The sequence below is a fragment of the Myxine glutinosa genome, chromosome 13 (genome assembly GCF_964187855.1).
Source record: "Myxine glutinosa chromosome 13, kmMyxGlut1.1, whole genome shotgun sequence".
Lineage (NCBI taxonomy): Eukaryota > Metazoa > Chordata > Myxini > Myxiniformes > Myxinidae > Myxine > Myxine glutinosa.
Genome location: NC_136273.1, coordinates 12,955,421 through 12,976,373, shown reverse-complemented (window position 1 = coordinate 12,976,373; position 20,953 = coordinate 12,955,421). Strand labels below are relative to the sequence as shown.

General features: G+C 42.5%; 1 protein-coding gene across 6 annotated transcripts in view; it reads right to left on the bottom strand.

Moving 5' to 3' along the window:
* LOC137438612 (BAR/IMD domain-containing adapter protein 2) overlaps positions 1 to 20,953 on the bottom strand; it is a 123,207-nt gene that overhangs the window by 99,346 nt on the left and 2,908 nt on the right. For all 6 annotated transcript variants that reach the window (XM_068133816.2, XM_068133819.2, XM_068133818.2 and 3 more), the window contains one exon: positions 3,875 to 3,950. In XM_068133816.2, coding sequence (XP_067989917.1) covers positions 3,875 to 3,950 — 76 coding nt within the window. The remainder of the gene's footprint in view (positions 1 to 3,874; positions 3,951 to 20,953) is intronic.

Below are 20,953 nucleotides of genomic sequence, written 5' to 3'. Positions count from 1 at the left end.
CACGAGGACATCAAAGTGTACCTGCAGGAAAAGAAAGTACCGAAGTTGTGGGACGCAGCCACCATGGCAGATGATTATGCCTTAACCCACCGAATAGGGGTCCACGAACCTAACTCCTCGCCTAGATCTCCGCAGGGGAGGTGGGGAACAGCAGGTGCGGAGAACGACCATACATGGCGGCGGCCTCGAGATGATTATGGGGACAACTATGATACCCCACCGGTTCGAAATCAGAGGGATGCGGGCCCAAGACAAACTTATAGTTCGGGGGGCCCGAGGCAGACCCCGAGTTTTTCCTCCGGGCCTACTTGCGCGTTTTGCAAAAAACCTGGACACTTGATGTCCAGTTGTTACCTCATGAAAAGGGACAACCCAGAGCGGAGTCCGACTATTACAACTCCGAATGCGATGGCTAGCGTAAGAAATCGCCATCAAGAGGGTTACCAACCATTTGTTTCCGAGGGGTTTGTGTCACTGGATGGAGCCTCGACTAACCGGAGACCGGTTAGGATATTGAGAGACACAGGGGCCCATCAATCTTTAATGCTTGAAGGCATTTTGCCATGGTCCGAGGAGACGGCAACGGGGGATAGTGTTCGTTTACAGGGGATCGGGGGCGGTGTTAGTGCTCCCCTTCAGGTCATCCAGTTGGAGTCCGATTTGGTGTCAGGACCGGTCACCGTCGGTTTACAAGCCACGTTTCCTGTAGAGGGTGTATCTGTGGTTCTCGGGAATGATTTGGCCGGGGGTCAAGTTTATGGTAACCTGAGGGTTGAGAAAGAGCCCAGCAGGGAAAATAACACCACACCAGCTCGGGATGGTGACAAAAGTGCCAAGTTATTTGTAGGGGGACTGAACTTCAAAACAGAGGAAGAAGTTCTGACCTCTGTCTTCAACAGATATGGGCCGCTGGTGGAAGTGCGGTTGGTAAGAGACTGGGAAACGCAACAGTCAAGAGGGTTCGGCTTTGTCACGTTTGCCAGCACAAAAGACGCCAGAGAGGCAGAGAAGAATTGGAATGGCAAGGATTTGGAGGGTCGGACCATAACAGTAGGGAAGGCATTTCGTAGGCGTCGAGAGGTCTACAGGAGAGGACAACTGGGCGGTAGTTTTGGTGGTGGCCGCAGTCAATATTATTATGGAGGCTCCCTGAGTTACGGCCGCTCCCGAAGGAAGAATTGGCAAAGTAGTGGCCGAGAAGAAGACCGGTATTCAGGGGACTACAGGGACCAGTGGTCCCACCCTAATTATTAGGGACGTTCTGAGAAGTTGAAGCACTGAAGGCGGCGGAGCCGCCGAGCCAAGATTCCTACACGAATTAACCGTGAACGCCGTTCCTAAAGGCGCCCATGTAGAGAACTTTCCTGCACGGACTAACCGTGAACTCCACGTTCCTCAAGGCGCCCAGGTAGAGAACTTTCCTGCACGGACTAACCGTGAACTCCGCGTTCCTAAAGGCATCCATGTAGTGAATACTCGGCTTGGCCTCCCGGAAAAGTGCTATCGAGTGGCTTAACTGGCTTTATTTTTAAGTGATAACTGTGCCCGGGGGGAATTGATAATGTGGGGGGGTTGAGTTATCTGGTTTGTTTCTCCAAATTGGCCGGCAAAGAAAGTTTTCGCTGGGTTCAAACTTTCTTTCTTGAAGGGGGGGAGTGTTACATATTTATGTGAATGTATGTGAATTACCATGCAGGTGTTTGCTTCCGTGTGTAGTATATTAAGTTGTTGTGTAGTTGTTGTGGTTGGAGGGTCAGGAGCCCTTCTGAAAGAGTGGCAGGAAACGGAAGTGGCCGGAAGCGGAAGTGACGGGAAACGGAGGAAAAAAGACACGGGGGAAAGGAAGGTTTCTTCTTCCTCGCCCCGCGACGACGAGAAGGTGGAATCGACCTTACGCTGCGCGGAAAACGCGCCGTTGCGAAACGTGTGCGGAGAGGAGTTACCTGGGCGGTAAATACCTTTGGACACGTCCAGTCACTGTGAGTTCGTGCACGAAACCAAGCGTCCGGGACAGTTTGCCCCGTCTACAAAGACGCGTACGGGTCCGCACGTTGGGCCTCGCTCGCGTCGGAAGCCGCGCGGGGTTTTGCCCCGTCTACAAAGACGCGTACGGGTCCGCACGTTGGGCCTCGCTCGCGTCGGAAGCCGCGCTGGGTTTTTGCCCATCTACAAGGACGCGTAAGAGTCGCACTTGGGGCCTCGCGCACGTTGGACGCCGCGCTGGGTTTGCCCCGTGGCTTGGCAAGGAGGTGCGCTGCAGCCGCGGCCCCTGTCCGAGACGGCACGTTTAGAGCACGTCCGCCCGGGGCTCGTTCAACCGCCCGTGTGCGGAGAGGAGAGACATTGACCACGGAGGGAGTCAGGAGTGGGGCTCACGTGAGGAATGTATAAGATTAAGATGGCCATCTTAGAGTTTGTGTAGATGAGTTCACATGGTTGTAATATTGATTGTGCATTGTTGATGGTTGTTGATTGCTCAGTGAATATATTATTGATTATTCCGGATCCTTGGTGTGGGGTTTCTTCTTGACCGGAATTCATATTGATTGCGTTACGAAAGCGTATAAACCATATATCTTTCTGGCGGGGTCCCTCCCACGGTCCGGGGGTCACCAAGACCAGGTAGTTACCGGGAGGACCACGTAACACTATGTACACAGTGTGTGTGTGTGTGTGTGTATATATATACATGTATGTGTAGCCTATAGCCTATGTGTGTATATATATGTATGTGTAGCCTATAGAAAGACTACAAACCCTTTGAAAATTTTCACCTTTTGTTAAATGGAATGGAATTAAAATGCATTAAGTCCGATTTTTTTTTTCCACCTTTATTTACACATCATAACCCACAACTTCCAAGTGAAGAACAAATTCTTCAAATTTCTGAAAATTAATTAAATATACAAAACTTGAATATCTTGATTGAATAAGTGTCCACCCTCTTATTATTGCAATGGTAAATTAGCTCAGGTTTAATCAATCACGTTCAAAATCACACACCAAGTTAATTGGCCTCCACCTGTATTAAATTGTAGTGATTCTCATTATTTCATAATAAAATCAGCTGTTCCTGTAGGTTTCCTCTGCTGGGTAATGCATTTCACAGCAAAGACTCAACCAGGAGCACCAAGAGCTTTCAAAAGACCTCTGGGATAAAGTTGTGGAAAGGCACAGATCAGGGGGTGGATATAAAAATATTTCAAAGGCCTTGAATATCTCTTGCAGAGCACAGACAAGACAATCATTAAGAAGCCAAAGGCGTATGGTACCACCAAGACCCTGCCTAGATCAGGCCGTTCCTCCAAACTGGATGACCAAGCAAGGAGACCGATCAGACAAGCCACCAAGAGGCCAATGGTAACTTTGAAAGAGCTACAGACCTTTATGGCAAAGACCGGGTGTGATAACAATATCCCAAGCACTCCATAAGCCTGGCCTATGGTTGCTATATCCGTATTTACCGATGTAGACAGACGTTCTCCTACCCTTGCGGACATCTGATCACGGTAACGTGCTTGGAAGCTTTCATACCCAGATAACATCGACACAAATATACACAGTTAAGACACGAATCAGCATATCGGAATAGCACCTCTATTCCCAAAAATCGCAGCATGTTTTTCTGATGACAAAAATACAGAGTTCTGTGCCATATTGAAGGAGTTTCACCCATACATTAAACAGGGATGATGTTTTACAACTTATAATTATTGTTGATTCAAGCAAAACGATTATTAGCATTCCAGTTGTGCAATTTTTGCTATTGTACGACAGCAGGAACTCTTTAGAACAAAGCGCGAGAGACACACTGCACACACCACACACACCTTTTCGTAATGGATTTGGTGAAGTCAACATGACAAGCACTTACTGGACAACGCCTTCTCGTAGGTTCTTCCAGTTTGCATGAAACTCCGCAGACATGGATTGAATTGGTCTGAAACGTTCTGCAAGGGGAAAGAAAATTGAAAGGACAAAATGTACAAAATAAATGAAGGAATAAACTGTAACAAATAAAATAAACTGTAATTTTAGAAAATACTGTAATTTAAAAGTAATTCTCACAAACTCATCATTTATCAGGCAATTAGAAATCCCTCCGCCGGCAGCCCACCTCCCCTACTCCCTACTACATGGAGATTATATATATATATATATGCTGCAATTGCTAATATGGTAGTTAGGTGTGTGTGTGTGTGTGTGTGTGTGTGTGTGTGTGTGTGTGTGTGTGTGTGTGTGTGTGTGTGTGTGTGTGTGTGTGTGCGTTACAAGGTAGTTATTAAAATGTAAGGCCTCACCATAGACCATGTATTCATGCAGTAAAGATCATTTTTACCTGTGCCACCGAAGGTGGATGGATGTTACGTTATCACCCCTGTCCGTTTATGTGTGAACAGGATATCTCAAAGAGTTGTAGAAGGATTCGGACGGAATTTGATGGAGAGGTTGGGTATGTGACACGGATGAATCAATTCAATTTTGGTGAAAATTAGAATCAGGATCCAATAATTTTGTAAAGTGATTTTTCACCATTGATTGATAGGGCTAAAACAATATAAAACACAATATCTCAAAAAGTTATGGATGGATTTGAATGAAACTTGGTGGACAGGTTGGGTGTGTGTCAACGACGAATCGATTTGATTTTAGTGAAGATCCGAATATGGATCCGGATACGTGACTTTTTAATTTCTAAGTGATTCTTCAACATTGAGTGACAGGGCCAAAAACGATATGCACTCGGTGTACGAAGCATTAGGAACACCTTCTATTATTGAGTTGCACCCCCCTTTTGCCCTCAGAACATCCTCATTTTGTCAGGTCATGGACTCGACAAGGTGCCAAATGTGTTCCAAAGGGATGTTGGCCCATGTTGACTCCAATGGTTCCCACAGTTGTATCAAGTTGGCTGGTAGTGGATCTCCACTCTGAATAGCTCGTTCCATTCAGTCTTATCCCACAGATGATCAATTGGATTGAGATCTGGTGACTGGGCAGGCCTCTGCAGTAAGCTGAATTCACTGTCATGTTCGTGAAACCATTCCTGGACAATCCTAGCCTTGTGGCGTGGTGCGTCAGTTATCCTGCTGAAGAAATCCATTTGCAGAAGGATAGACTGCTACCATGAAGGGATGCACCTGATTGGCATTGATGTTCAGATATCCTGTGGCATTCAAATGTTGCTCCACTTTTATCAAGGGGCCCAATGTGTGCCATTAAAACACACCCCACACCATCACACCACCACCACCGGCCTGCATTGTTGACACACGGCATGATGAATGCATGTACTCATGTGGTTTTCTCCATACTCGAGTCCTCCCATCAGCGTGAAACAGCAGGACCCGGGATTCATCAGACCAGGAAATGATTTTGAAATCCTCCAGTGTCTTCATTCCTTAGCCCACTGCAACCTCAGGTTCTTGTTTTTTGCTGAAAGAAGTGGACCTCTGTATGGTCGTGGACTGCCATACCCACGACGAGTTGTGCATTATTTTGAGTCTTTCGGCTCCAATGTTGTACTGGACTGTCAGTTGACTAACAGTCGCCCATCTACACGGACTGAAGTGGATTTAACAGGTGCAATCAAAAAGGGATCATGGCTTTCACATGGATTCACCTAATTAGTCTATTTAATGGAAGGAGCAGGTGTTCCTCATGTTTTGCATCATTGAGTGTGTAGCACAGTATTTGAAAAAGTTGTGGACGACTTATAACAAATCGAGGTGGACGAGTTTGTTAAGCGACAAGAACAAGCCGATTAGCTTTTGGTTCAGGTCAGGATCCAGATCCAACTTATCGGTGGGATACAAACCGTAAACTATTCGGCCTGGCGGAGGTATGCTCCACCGAGTGCCGTACTAGTTACGTATATTAATGAAGAAGATTTCATAGATTCCCTATCCTGATGGTGGCAGCAGCGTCACACTGCGACGTATTTCCATCCGGCGTCTGGTTGGCTGGCGTTGAGAAAACTGTTGATAAAATCCCATGTTTGACCTTGCAAAACATTCTTTCCCTATGAGGCTTAGCCTGCCTTGTACAATTTCTCTTTGAGGTGGCAATCTGTGGCATTGGGGAGGGATGAACTTGGGACGATGTTTCGAGTTATTTTGATCTTTGAGGAAAGTATATTAAGCAGAGTACATGTTGTGGCTCGCTGAGATGTTGGTGTCGGCTGTGTAAAAACCATGATGTTATATACCAAGTGGTGTTACTGGCCTAAACTCCACGTCTTCCATGCATGTATCCTTGTCTATTAATAAACCTCCTGTACACTGTCCGAGTTGAACAAGGTGCTTATTCCATGGACGACTTATGGGAAAGGGATTCAAACCCACGACATTAATCACTTCATGTTTAGGCCAAGTTGTCCTGTTCTTGTGCACCGTTGGAAGGCAGTGTTGTTAGGAGTAGTGAAAACGTCTCACCTTCGAGCCCACATTGATGCCCGAGGGAAAGCGGTGGGGAGGAAGGGGTGGTGAGAACAAACTTTCTTTCACATGCTTGTGAGGCCTTACATAAATGATGCTCTCAGGAGTCACCAGGTTGACAGGAATTACAGAATGTACAAATCAGTGGCCAATTTTTTTTGACTTTCCTTTTCCACCATCTCACCCAGCTCCCTCACTCAGACCATCCCCATCTCCTCCAAGAGGTACAAGTTCTTCAACCAACCCCATCCTACTTCAAAATCCCAGCTTGCTGCACACACAAACACTTTTTCTACTTTCTTTTTGTCCATCCTTCACCTGTTTGCGAAACTGCCTTCAGGAGATTGTTCAATTGTACTCTTTCTCTATAGCTTCAGTCAAATGCTGCATCACCATCTCAACCCCATCCATACACATTGGACACACGATATTTTCCACCTCCAATAACTCCACTAACCCAACGCTCTTACTTGCAGGTGACTGCAGCTCCTTTCCTCTTCTTTCGTCGTATTTGCTTTCATTTTTGCATCAAACAATTAATTGTCACTTAACAGTTAGTACGTTCCCTTTTCACCCTTTGTCTCGTCACTCATGAACCTAGATTTTATATTAAAAAGTGGAAAGCTTAAACAACAATAACTTTTGAAGTTATATTAAGTCCAGGAAACCAGAACCTTTTAAAAATTATTATTTAAAGGCCAACGAACTTGAATCTTTTTCAACGAACCTTCCATCTCTCCCTGCCAAGGCTGGAGTGCCCCAAGGCAGTGTTCTCATCGCCATTCTGTCCCTGATCTTCATCAACGATTTATTCGACTCTAGAAAACCCTCTATCTATTTGCTGATTACTCCACCCTGGGCCATAACATCCCTCATAATTTAGACAGGCAGGCTGCGGCCTCTTCCCTCTCTCCAGACTTTGCACCCTCATCCGTTAACCTTCAAAATACACCCTTGAAGATGTTGAAGTTCTTCCGTGACTTTGCTTTTATTCCTTCGTTGCAGTGTCCCCCAGTCTAATCGAGGCATTTTATTTTTATGGAGGGATTGGGGAGAGACCACATTATTTAGGATTGGCTCTGGAATTGCAACATGAGATTGGTGATACAACAATCTAAAATCCAATATAGATGAGAACGCCAAACAAGCTTGAACGTTCAACAAAGGAAGGAACAAAGCAGAAGAGAGTATGGTAGACAACTATCCAACCCATTTACAAAACAAGCTCTTGGTACCAAAACACGAAGCTTTCCCTCGACTAAATGTAAAATATGACAAACGATTATGACAGATGAGCACAAGGGACTGGAACAGCCAATCTAATGTAGTTTGTGCTGAGAGTTATGCACCCGAACAAAGCATCCTAACTCATTTGAGCAGAAACAGGCCCTTCCATCAGATTCAATTCTGAGGACAAAATGAATAATACCACTACTACTAATAATAATAATGATGATAATAAATAATAATATTAATAATAATAACTAGAACTGCCACTTTATAACTGCTGACTAATAACTGGGTACCACAAAACGTCCCGATTTGATACAACACTGCTTTTATACAACTCGACTTTCATCAGACACTTGTGACATATGACATCCTCTTTATAAAAACTATAGTATTATAAAAATGAATTCAGTATAGGATTTTAAGTTCAATATATATATATATATATATATATAATGGATCCTCGGGGTCTTTTGGGTCTTCAGATTCCTAAGGGACTTCTGAATCCTCAGGGTCTTTTGGGTTTTCACAGTCTTTAGGGATCCTCAAGGTTGTTGAGTCCTTGGGGTCTTTGGCATTGTCAGGGTATTTTGGGTCCTCTGGGTCTTTTGAGTCATTGGGGGTCATCAGAGTCCTTAAGGTCTTTAGGGTCTTTTGAATCCTCGAGGTCTTTTGGATCCTCAGGGTCTTTTGGTTATTTAAGCTATTTAAGATTGTTCAGGGTATTTTGGGGGTAGTGGTGGTCTTAAAGGGTATTGAGGGTCTTAAAAGGTCTAAAGGGTCTCAGCAGACCAAAGGGTCGAAAGGTACATTCTGATAGTACGTAATTAATAGACAGGATGCCACCGAGTTCAAACAGTACCTAATTAATAGGTATACTGAAAAGTCACATGGCTGGAGAAGATAAACATCGGGGCAATACCCATGGCACTCACCTGGTAGATTTAAACAGTATACTGCACCTACCAATGGTATTTTAAACCAATTTCAATGGTTGAGAGAAGACAGGGCAGCATGTAGAATCATACTAACATAATCATAAGACTTTAAACAAACAAACAAAAAAATACATATTTTGGGGGGCAACCCCCTCTCCCCCCAACCCCATATACCTCCTAAGACCGCAATGTTTCTAATACCTTGAACAATCATTGATACATAATGGGCGATTAAGGTTGTGGTGAGGTTTGCTCGAAATTGCATGTGTAGTTTCTGAGAAGAAAGCAAATACCTATTTTGGGGGGCAACTCCCCCCCGCTCCCCGTACACCCCAAAGGGGCAGATTTTTTTTTAATGCCGTGAACATACTTTGGTACATCACGGGTGGTGAAGGTTGTGGTCAAGTTTCATCGAAATTGTGTGTGTAGTTTCTGAGAAGAAAGCAAATACGTACATATTTTGGGGAGTCAAACCTGGATCCACTTTGACCCAGGTAAACCCATTTAGACCCCAATTTTTTTAATGCAGTGATCAAACTTTAGTCACAACACAACAAATATAATGTGCCAAATTTGGTCGCAATCCCATCAGCGGTTTCGGAGAAGAAGTTTCAAGTGTTTACAGACTGACGGACCGACGGACAATGCGCCATCGCATAAGCTCCCCTGAACTTCGTTCCAAGTGAGCTAATAATAAACATAAGAAAATCAATAGGTATCCATTTTGGAAGGACTGGATCCCTAATAGTCTGAACAAAAACAAAAGGGTATCACAGCATGAAAAGCATGTGGTACCCTTATAATAACTAGACAGGCCACCTATGCCGAGCCACTTTATAACTGCGGGCAGTTATGACCGGGATTCAATCTGCCCCGCTTTGATCAGACATGTGCCCCATGACGTACTCTTCTTCTTCTTCTTATAAAATTATTATTATGATTGTTCTGGCTTCCAGACTGTGACCGATCACATTGAAATTTTAAACATGTATTCCCCTTGTCGACTAGATCATACTTGCGAAGTTCCACTTCAATAACTTTCGCAGTTTCAGAGAAATACTTATTTATTTATTTACTTTCCTTTGATCCACCATTGCCACCAGACCATGTGACCTATGACTTATTCGAAAACACCCAGGTATCCCCAAAGTTTAAGGAACATGGGTGAAGTTTCCACTCGACCTGTCCAGCCGTTCTGGATGAGTTGTATATTAAATGTTTAGTCTTCAAAAAAAAAAATCATACCTGCCAGACCATGTGACCTATGAGGTCAAATTTTACACCCTATATTCGCCAAGTCCAGGAGATCATGTACATGAAGTTTTACATCAACCTGGTCAGCGTTCTGGAGAAGTTGAATTTTAAAGTTTTTTATGCTCAATCCAATATGGCTGCCGAACCACATGACTGATGTCATTGATTTACATTCTCTTACATTTTTGCGTAGAACACGCTCGTGAAATTTCAAACTAATCAGATACAGCGTTGTACTTGTCGGATTATGACATCATAATGAGGACTCATATTTTATTCCCCATGCAGACTTTCTTTACAATGAGCCATGTTTCAATCATTTCAGTCAAGCGGTTTCAGAAATAAAGAGGTCCAAAGTTTTTCGTTTTTTTCCCAAGATGGTGCCCATACCACGTGACCTATGAAGTCAGTTATCACCACAAAAATCTACATGAGAAGACACATACTATGGTGAAAAAAATTGTGTCAATCACACCAACATTTAACCAGAAAATTCATTTTGAAGGGAAAAAACCTGAAAAATCACAGTGAAATAAATAAATAAAAATAAATAATAATAATAATAATAACAACAAACAGAAGAAATTCAATAGGTATCCCATTCTGGAAGGATAGGATCCCTAATAAATAAAAGCAAGCTTTATAACTGTTAGCAGTTATGGTCGGGTACCAAGCCACCCCACTTCGATACAACTCCGCTTTGATTGGACACCTGACCAATGACGGCATCTTTATCAAATATAATTCAGAATGAGTAGTCAATAACATCTTTAAAGTTTCGCATTCATCGGATAAGGATTTTAGAAAAAGCAATATAAGCAGGCGTACCCAGCTACCAAAGGCTAATGTTGGATGACATCATTAATTTAATATTTCAATACAATTGCATCATAGATCATTTGTATTAAGTTTCAGGTTTTAGGATAAGGATTTTAATTAAACACAATTATGACTGGTCGACCACTTCAATGATGACATAATGAAGCTTTATTCCTCATTGGGAGTCGATGACATGTGCCAAGTTTTTAAAAAATTCATTCAGCTGTTTCAGAGAAATAACTTTTTAATACATGTGTTTAATGCAAGATGACTGCATTATCATGTGACTTATGAGGTCACAGTTGTCATTAAAAAAATTCTCCACGGGAGGGGTTCTCCCATCCTGAAAATAGTGTCAGCCTAACAAGTGGTTGCTGAGATAAACGATTTAAGCAACAGTGCAAAAAGTGGGACGATTAATAATAATAATAAAAAAAACAAAAAAAAAATGCCTCCACCGACTATCGGCGGAGGCATAAAAACAATAGGATACCAGCCTAATAGGGCTTTGGTATCCAGAAAATAAAGGGTTCTGGTGACATTTGAAAAATATATGTGGTGGTAGGGTAAGGATTTTTCTGTGGTTTGAATAGCACTTGCACATGCCAATGTGCAACAAAGGCAATGTTCAATCAGATGCACGTTCAGAAAAAAACCTCACATTTGGTATGATACGAATACTTTCATTTATATGACACAAACGCAAAGGGGAATGCTGTCCTGTTGAAAAATGATATCAGGTTGCAAGTCTTCAATCTGTGGAAAGGCAAATCCTTCCAACATGCTCATGTAAATTGTTGAGGTCACTGTATCCTCCACAAAGAAAAACAGACCCACCAAGTGGTCATGGAGAAGGCCACGCTAGAAAGAGAACAAAACAACGAGAAAACCAGAAGACATTGACATTTGGACTGTCGCGCTCAAAGTCTGAGAAAGCCTGATTTGGACGGAAGCCCCAGATCCTCACATTGTGCCGGTTGACCTTCCCCAATACATGAAAGCAAGCTTAGTCTGTAAACATGACCTTTTTCAGGTGATCATCATTCTCTATGCGACTGAGCATTTCAAAGTCAGACGCCCTGCGTTTGGGTCCATCATTTGGTTTGAGTTCCTAAAGAATCTTCACCTTATAGGTATAAAGCTTCAGTTCTTTGCACAAAATCCTGTGTACAGAGGTGGTTGGTAGTCCCAGTTCTCTGGATGCACGTCTGATTTTCTGGCACCTTATTGAAATTTGCGTGTCGGATCCCGTCTCGATGAACCATTCGATGCACGCACTGAGCTTTCTCCTGTGGAGTCATAATTTTCTTTTACATTAAACCACCAGACCTGAAAATAAAGAAAACTTTATGATTTTCTATATCATATAAAACAACGGGCATCGCTGTATCATTTGTGCTTCTAAATATAACAACCAAAGTTGTCCAGGTCTTTTTGGAACACCCTGTACATCTGGATGGGCATAAATGCTGTTGTTTCAAATCGTTATAGCATTTTGGGACAAATGACCGTGACATGGTTTAACAAGTGTGTGCAAAGATTCTGTTAAGAAATGGAGTTGAGGATAGTATAGTAATGCTATTAGTCTTCAATAAGGCAAATGTATAGCATACAAGGAGAGGGTTAGATACTATGATTACAAGAATATGACATGAGTACAATCAGCATCAGAAAAATGGGCAACCGTAATAGTGCAAATGTGCAGTGCACAGCACAAGTCTATTACAGTGAGACGTGAAGCTAGAAGCAGAAAATGAACGTGGTGGTTGAGCATGCAGGCAAGATATTCCAGCTCAACACATTTATGAGGTATAAAAACAGGATCAGTCAGACTTTGATCAGTGCAGTGTACGAGAGTAAACAGATGCTTGGAAAAAAAATAACGAGGCAAACCAAAATTGAATATGAGAAGGATATGGATAAGAATATTAAACAATGGGAAGGCATTTTTTGAATATGCAAGGGCTAACATGCAGGTTATTACCTCCGCCACCAAAGGTGGATGGAGGTTATGTTTTCACCCCTGTTTGTCTGTCTGTCTGTCTGTCTGTCTGTCCATTTGTTAACAAGATATCTCAAAAAGTTGTGGACGGATTCGGAAGAAATTTGGCATAGATGGCAGTAGGGTATGTGACACCGACGAAATGATTAGATTTTGGCGAAGATCTAGATTTGGCCACTATAATTTTATTAAAGTGATTCTTCACCATTGGGAGATAGGGCCAAAAACAATACATAGCAGGATATCTCAAAAGGTTATGGATGGATTTGGACGAAATTTGTTGGACAGGTTGTGTGTGGAAGGAAGAATGCTTGCTTCTCCAGAACAAGGAAGAATACATTCAATTTTGGTGAAAATCTGGAGCCGGCGAGTAGAATTTTTGAAGTGATTCGTCACCATTGAGTGATTATGGCCAATCGGCCGGAGGTATGCTCTCTCATGAGTGCCGTTCTAGTATACAAGTGTATTGTTCAAACAGCTTATTACATCGAAGATGGACGGAGGTTATCTCAAAAAGTTATGGGTCGATTCGGATGAAACTTGGTGGACAGGATGGGTGTGTGACAAGGATTGATCGATTTGATTTTTGTTAATTTCGGCTCTGACAATTTTGTGCCAATCGGATAAAGGGTTGCAGAGAAAATCACTCACATCTGTGCGGACAGACAGACAGACAACCAAACAGACAAACAAGAAGACATCATGCGGAGCACGATACTTGCAAAATCCATTGATATCCTTCCTCCTCCCTCCCCCCCAAAAAGTTTTCCATTGATACAACAAATTGTCCATTTCATGAAGATTAAAATTAACGATCTTGATCAAAGCTCGGGTCAACAGGATGAAAAGTGACGTTTTTTTCAGATGAAAAATGATGATTTTAGAAGTGTGACCTTGAGTTGACCTTTGACCTTTTTTACCTCAAAAATAGTTGGTTTCCCAATTCAGTGACTATGCAAATGCTGTTCAATTTTCAAGTCAATCGGTTAAGAATTGACAGCTATAGCTGAAAATTGATGATTTGTTAAAATTTGACCTTGAGTTGTCCTTTGACCTTTTGACCTCCAAAATAGTATGTTTCCCAATTTAGTGACTCGATATGCAAATGCTGTCAATTTTCAAGTCAATCGGTTGAGAATTGACAGCTTTTTAGATGAAAATTGATGATTTTTAAAATTTGACCTTGAGTTGACCTTTTGAACTCAAAAATAGTTCATTTCCCAATTTAGTGACTCAATATACAAATGCTATTCAATTTTCAAGTTAATCAGATTTAAAACGGCGATTTTAGAAATTTGACCTCCAGATGACCTTTGACCTCAAAATCAATACGCTTCTCAATTGGGACGACCTATACAACTTGGTGAAGTTTCGTGACGATCGGTTTAGAATTGTGACCTGTAGGCCGGTGACAGACAAACAAGAAGACGTCATGCGGAGCATGATACTTGCAAAATCTCCCTCCCCCCCCCCCCCCCCCCCCCAAAGTTTTCCATTGATACAGCAAATTGTCCATTTCATGAAGATTAAAATTTACGATCTTGATCAAAGCTCGGGCCAACACGATGAAAAGTGACGATTTTTCAGATGCAAAATGATGATTTTAGAAGTTTGACCTTGAGTCGACCTTTGACCTTATAAATAGGGCCAATTCAGTGAGGCAATACACAAATGCTGTTCTATTTTCAAGTCAATCAGATGAAAATTGATGGGTTTTCAGATGAAAATTGATGATTTTGAAAGTTTGACCTTCAGTTGACCTTTTGACCTCAAAAATAGTTCATTTCCCAATTTATTCACTCAATATACAAATGTTATTCAATTTTCAAGTCAATCGGATTTAAAATGGCGATGCTAGAAATTTAACCTCGAGATGACCTTTGACCTTTGACCTCAAAATCAATATGCTTCTCAATTGGGACGACATAAACAACTTTGTGAAGTTTCGTGACGATCGGTTTAGAAGTGACCTGTAGGCCAGTGACAGACAAACAGACAAACAGACAACCACAAACGCAACCGACCAATATACTTGTACTTGAAAAATCTTCGATTTTGGAAGTAATATTTACGTAGGAGACAAGGCAACCACACTCCCCACATCACATCCCATCTACAACCTTCTTACCCCACTTTGTCCTCCCATTGTGGGGAGTTTGTGATCGGCTCTGTGAACCAGGCTTTTTCCTTAAACAGAAAATACTACATATTGTCACGCAACCGCGATTAACACCACAGTTGCGGATGGCCAATTGCGAGGCTTTAACTCCCGAAGCGAAAACTCAATGCGGATGCGGATTCCAAATCAAACACTTAAACTAAAGTTAAACGCGCGGAATGGCGGGACGGGACACAGCAAAGCTCCGCCGCCTTATCTATCTACAATTCCAGTAATCTCTGTATGTACGTTTGTACGTCTGTACGTCTGTTTGTCTGTGACCGCTGTTTCTCGACAACCACGGGTCCGATATACTTTTAACTTGCCAGGTATATTGCTGGGGACCCGAGGATGTGCCTTTTCAAGGTTTCATATTAATCGGACAATTACTTACCGAGCTATGTCCAAAAAACGATTCAACCAATCAGAGAGCAGCGAACGATCGCGTGTGCCGAACGTGGAGGACACACTCTGCCTCGGATGGCACATTTGAGAGCGTATTCATTTATTTCACGTTTGCAAACTATGTTGGCGTTAAACTATGTTTTAAAACTAATAAAACCGAATTTGCGATTCATTCGCTTTCCTGCGCGTTTGTGCACGCGATGGCGATTTCTTTACCAAACTCCGGAAGCCGTTCGCTTTGGACCAAACCATTGCATGTAAATAGAGGGGGGGGATTGTCACCGTACTCGCAAGCCGTTCGCTTTGGACCAAACCATTTCATGTAAATAGAGGGGGGGGATATAATTTTAGATATAGATATAGTACGGGCAATGCCCTAGTCTATTAAAATCCAACAGGAAACTGCGTTCAGATATATTCAGAAAATAATATAAGGATTTATTAACGGTTCCGAGAACAAAGAAATATGATGCTCTAAACCCCCTATATGGAGTACTCCCGCTCAACAGAGTTATTAAACAAACCACAGGGCAGACGACGAAATGAACAAAGAGGGTGTGTGTGTGTGGTGCGTTCTTAGCTCTGCTCGCTCGGGAGCGTGGCGTGGAGATCGTGCAGGCCTCGGATGGCTAGGCCCTGACACGTGGGCGGGAAGGGTCTCCCCGACGCGACTCGCTCGCCGACCCCAGTCCTCTCGCCCCGCAACTCTCAAACGCTCGCCCCGTCCGAAGGACCACGGTTTCTGGGGCTGTCGTCTCTGCCCGGCGCCTTGGAGATCGTGAATGGTTGGCGATGGTACGCAAGAGGCCACGAATGGAATACGGCCACCAACGGGGCGAACCTCGGCACGACAGCCGCCCACGCAAGCACGCGATCCAATTGCAGGGAAGATGGAGGGAACGAAGGCAGGAAAGAACTAGAGGGGAAAATGTCCAGTGCACTCTATCACGACTGAATCCTCTCAGCTCCCCCAAATGGCGTCTGCTCTGCCTCGTGTCCGTGTCCAACTCCGAACTCTTCTTCTTCTCCTTCGTGTCGTCACTTCCCTCACGCACCGTCCCGCCCTCTTGTGACGCCCATTCGTCCGCCCTTCCCCATGACGTCAAAAGATCCACCCCCCTCTCATCGTGTCTCAGCAGGGTGCGTTTTGGTTGGTGTTGTTCCATTGATGTGAAAGGGAAGGGAATTAATTAATATAGGTGCGCTAGGGGCATGAATTCCTACTGTCTAGGTGCGATGCAAAAAGGGACATTGGATTGACCACAGGGGTGGGAAAACACACAAAGTTACCCTTATCGCCCTAACTACTTAGCACTTCCTGTCCCCGTACAGGAAATATATACGCAATTATCCCGGCATACGCCTACACATACTAACTTAAAGGTACATAGTGGGTTCTAGCTATCGCGACATCCCGGAGCATTTTACCTACTCAGATCTACTCTGCTCTACATATTGCTCTACCAAATTCATAACAATATTAACTTGAGATCCCTGCACATTGGTGGTGGGTGGTTCATGTGCAGCCACCCGGCTGCTGGTTGCATCATTTTTCTGTGGGCGCATCTGCCGCTGATGCAATGCCTCTCTATAACCAGTTATCTGGTACCGGTACTCATTTTGCTGACCTCGGAAGGATGACAGGCTGTGTCAACCCCACATGGCGTTAATGCAACGGGATTCAAACTCAGGACCATAGGATCCCAAGCCCACCACCCGAACCATTAGGCCAACACCAGGTATTGCCCATAGGTGAAAAGGGATAATCAACCAAGTACCAAGTCAGTCCATTGGTGGGCGGGAAATGAATTTTTGCGCCAACGAAAAACTGCAAATACGCAGGACACAGGGCCGCAAATGTAGAAGCATGTCACATTTTATCAACCGCAAACGCTCGGGGTCCGCAAATGTTGGGACCGCGGACATCGGGACCCAACTGCACTCCTCATGGGGAATAACAGGTTAATGATGATGTCATAATTTGACAAGTATAACGCTTGATCCGATTAGTATGAAAATTTGAATGTCATCTAAGGATAATTTGGTTGACAAAATTAAGTTGATGACATCATAGGTCACGTGGTTCTTCAGCCATATTAGATTGAATACTTAACTTTAAAAATCTCATCCAGAACGGCTGACCAGATCGATACTAAATTCGATGCACATGATCTACTAGCCTTGGGGAATGTAGGGTGTTCATGAATAAATCACAGGTCACATGGTCTGGCAGCCATATTGGATTTACCTAAAACCTTTCAAAATCTTCAGAACAGTTGAACAGATAGAGGGGAATCCTTGGGGATACCATGATGTTCATGAATAAATCACGTCACATGGTCTGGAAGTCATGTTGGATCAAAGGAATATATATATATATATATATATATATATATATATATATATATATATATATATATATATATATATATATATATATTTCTCTGAAACAGGTGAACCTATCGAAGCAAAACTTCCCAAATATCACCGAACACCATTGCTGCAAATACTCGATAGAAAAACTAGCCTTATCCAATCAACACGAAACTTCACACACCTTATACATTACCCAATATTGGAGCCATGATGTAAATTTATGATGTCATAGGTCATGTGGTTGGGCAGCTATATTGGATCCAAGTAAAAATCTTTGAAAATCCCCCTCTCTGAAACTGATGAACCGATCAATGTGAAACTTTAACCAATCGATTTTTAACTTTGAAAATCCCATGGGAAATATAGTTTGATTAAAATGACATCATCGGTCACTGGTCTGATAGCCATATTGGATCAAAGGGAAAAAAATTTTGGTGAAGATCTGGATCCGGATTCAGCTAGTCGAATTTTTAAGTGAGTCATCACCATCCAGTGATATGGCCAACCAGGCGGAGGTATGCTCTATGAGTGCCGTTCTTTTGTACACCGCTCCTTTCCTATGCCATCTCCAGGCGCTGCATAACGTCATTGCCGGGCACCGAAGGGGGCTCGGCAATGACGCACACTGAAAGGGAGTACTCAGTTTTCACTCTGGTTGTTGTACACCGCTCCTTTCCTATGCCATCTCCAGGCGCTGCATAACGTCATTGCCGGGCACCGAAGGGGGCTCGGCAATGACGCACGCTGAAAGGGAGTAGTTTTCACTCTGGTTGTTGTACACCGCTCCTTTCCTATGCCATCTCCAGGCGCTGCATAACGTCATTGCCGGGCACCGAAGGGGGCGGGAAAACCCAACACTGAACACCCAACACTGAAAGGGAGTACTCAGTTTTCACTCTGGTTGTTGTACACCGCTCCTTTCCTATGCCATCTCCAGGCGCTGCATAACGTCATTGCCGGGCACCGAAGGGGGCTCGGCAATGACGCACGCTGAAAGGGAGTACTCAGTTTTCACTCTGGTTGTTTTCTTGTTACTTGCAAAATCGAAGATTTTTCAAGTATATTTGTGGTTCTGTCTGTTTGTCACCGGCCTACAGGTCACAATTCTAAACCGATCGTCACGAAACTTCACCAAGTTGTACAAGTCGTCCCAATTGAGAAGCCTATTGATTTTGAGGTCAAAGGTCATCTGGAGGTCAAATTTCTAAAATCGCCATTTTAAATCCGATTGACTTGAAAATTGAATAGCATTTGTATATCGTCACTAAATTGGGAAATGAACTATTTTTGAGTTCAAAAGGTCAAAGTTCAACTTAAGGTCAAATTTTAAAAATCATCAATTTTCATCTAAAAAGCCATCAATTCTCAACCGATTGACTTGAAAATTGAACAGCATTTCCATATCGAGTCAATAAATTGGGAAACATACTATATTTGAGGTCAAAAGGTCAAATTTTTAAAATCATCAATTTTTATCTAAAAAGCCATCAATTCTCAACCGATTGACTTGAGAATTGAACAGCATTTGCACATTGAGTCACTAAATAGGGAAACCAACTATTTTTGAGGTCAAAAGATCAAAGGTCAACTCAAGGTCAACCTTCCTAAATCATCATTTCTCATCTGAAAAATCGTCACTTTTCTTCCTATTGATCCAAGCTTTGATCAAGATTGTCAATTTTAATCTTGATGAAATGGACAATTTGCTGTATCAATGGAATTTTTTTTCCTTGGGGGGGGGGGGGCATATTTTGCAAGTATTGTGCTCCGCATGACGTCTTCTTGTTTGTTTGTTTGTTTGTTTGTCCGGGCGATATCTCAGCCATCCTTTCAAGCTAGGAAGCTGAAATGTCGGCACAATAGTGAGCAAGTACTTTGTCAAAAACAATATTTTCGGTTTTTTGATTAATTATTTAATTATTAGCGATTAATTAAGGAGTTGTACATTTTCTTTCGCTTCTGGCCATTATCTCAGGCACCTTTGGAGTTAGGAAGCTGATATTTGGACATGCCAATGACCAAGTTATTTGGCTGTAAAGGCTATATTTGATTTATTGATTAATCAATTAATCAATTAATTATTCGATTAATGACTTAATTAATTATTATTTTTAAGTTACAGATTCGGATGAAATGGTGGTGGTTTGTGTTCTATTAGCCAATTGATTAATTATTTAATTTTTATGATTCTTATTTATTTATTTTCATTATTAATCATTTATTTATTTTCTTTCTCATCTGGGCAATATCTCAGGCACCTTTTGAGCTCGGCAGCTGATATTTGAACATGACAATGACCGAGTGATTTCGCTGTCATGCTATTTTTGAATTATTGATTAATCAATTAATCGATTAATTATTTATTGATTAATAAATTAATTATTTAGTTTTTTTATGAATGACTTATTTCATTAAATTTCTAAAAGTTACATCTTCGGATGAAGCACTAGTGGGTTAGTTATGCTATTAGCCAATTGAGAACATTTTATTGATTTTAATTAGGCAATTAATCAATCAAATATTGTGCACTTCTCCCTCCAAAGGCAGTCTCCATGAGCTGCACGGCGGTATTCCTGGGCACCAGAGGCATAATGGAGGGTATTTAATTATTTTTGCACCCTGGACCTGGTAATTCCTCTCCCTAGAATAATATTGTGCACCTCTCCCTCATAATATTGCACAATATAATATTGCACAATATTGTACACCTCTCCCTCCCTATTGCTGGGCTGGAGCATTTAATTCAATAATTAATTGGTATTGCTGGGCACCAGAGGCATATTGGAGGGTATTTAATTATTTTTGGACCCTGGACCTGGTAATTCCTCTCCCTCCAATAATATTGCACACCTCTCCCTAATATTATTGCACAATATTGTACACCTCTTCCTCCCAATACAGTCTCTACGAGCTGCACAGTGGTATTGCCGGGCGCCAGAGGCGGCCCGGCAATGCCGCGCTGGAGGATATTTAATTATTTGGCTTGGGGGCAGTGTACTTTGAATGTATCTGAACTTGTTTTCTATTTATTTTGGCTTGAGGATTCTGAAGCATGATCTGTAAGCATACACGACACAGCCAGGCATAAATTTCATGGCAAAAACAGACACGTTTATGACCAGAACTTCTAACAATAAAACTTGCGATGTTCTTACAACCTCTGCACCTGAAAAAACAACCTTGATAATACAGCAACTTCTTGGTACGTGCACAACTAGCAATCGGAAGAGAGCATACTCCCACTAGGCTGAACAGTTTACGTTTTCTATACCACCGATAGGCTGGATCTGGACCTGGACCTTAACAAAAATCGAATCTGTTTGTTCTTGTCACT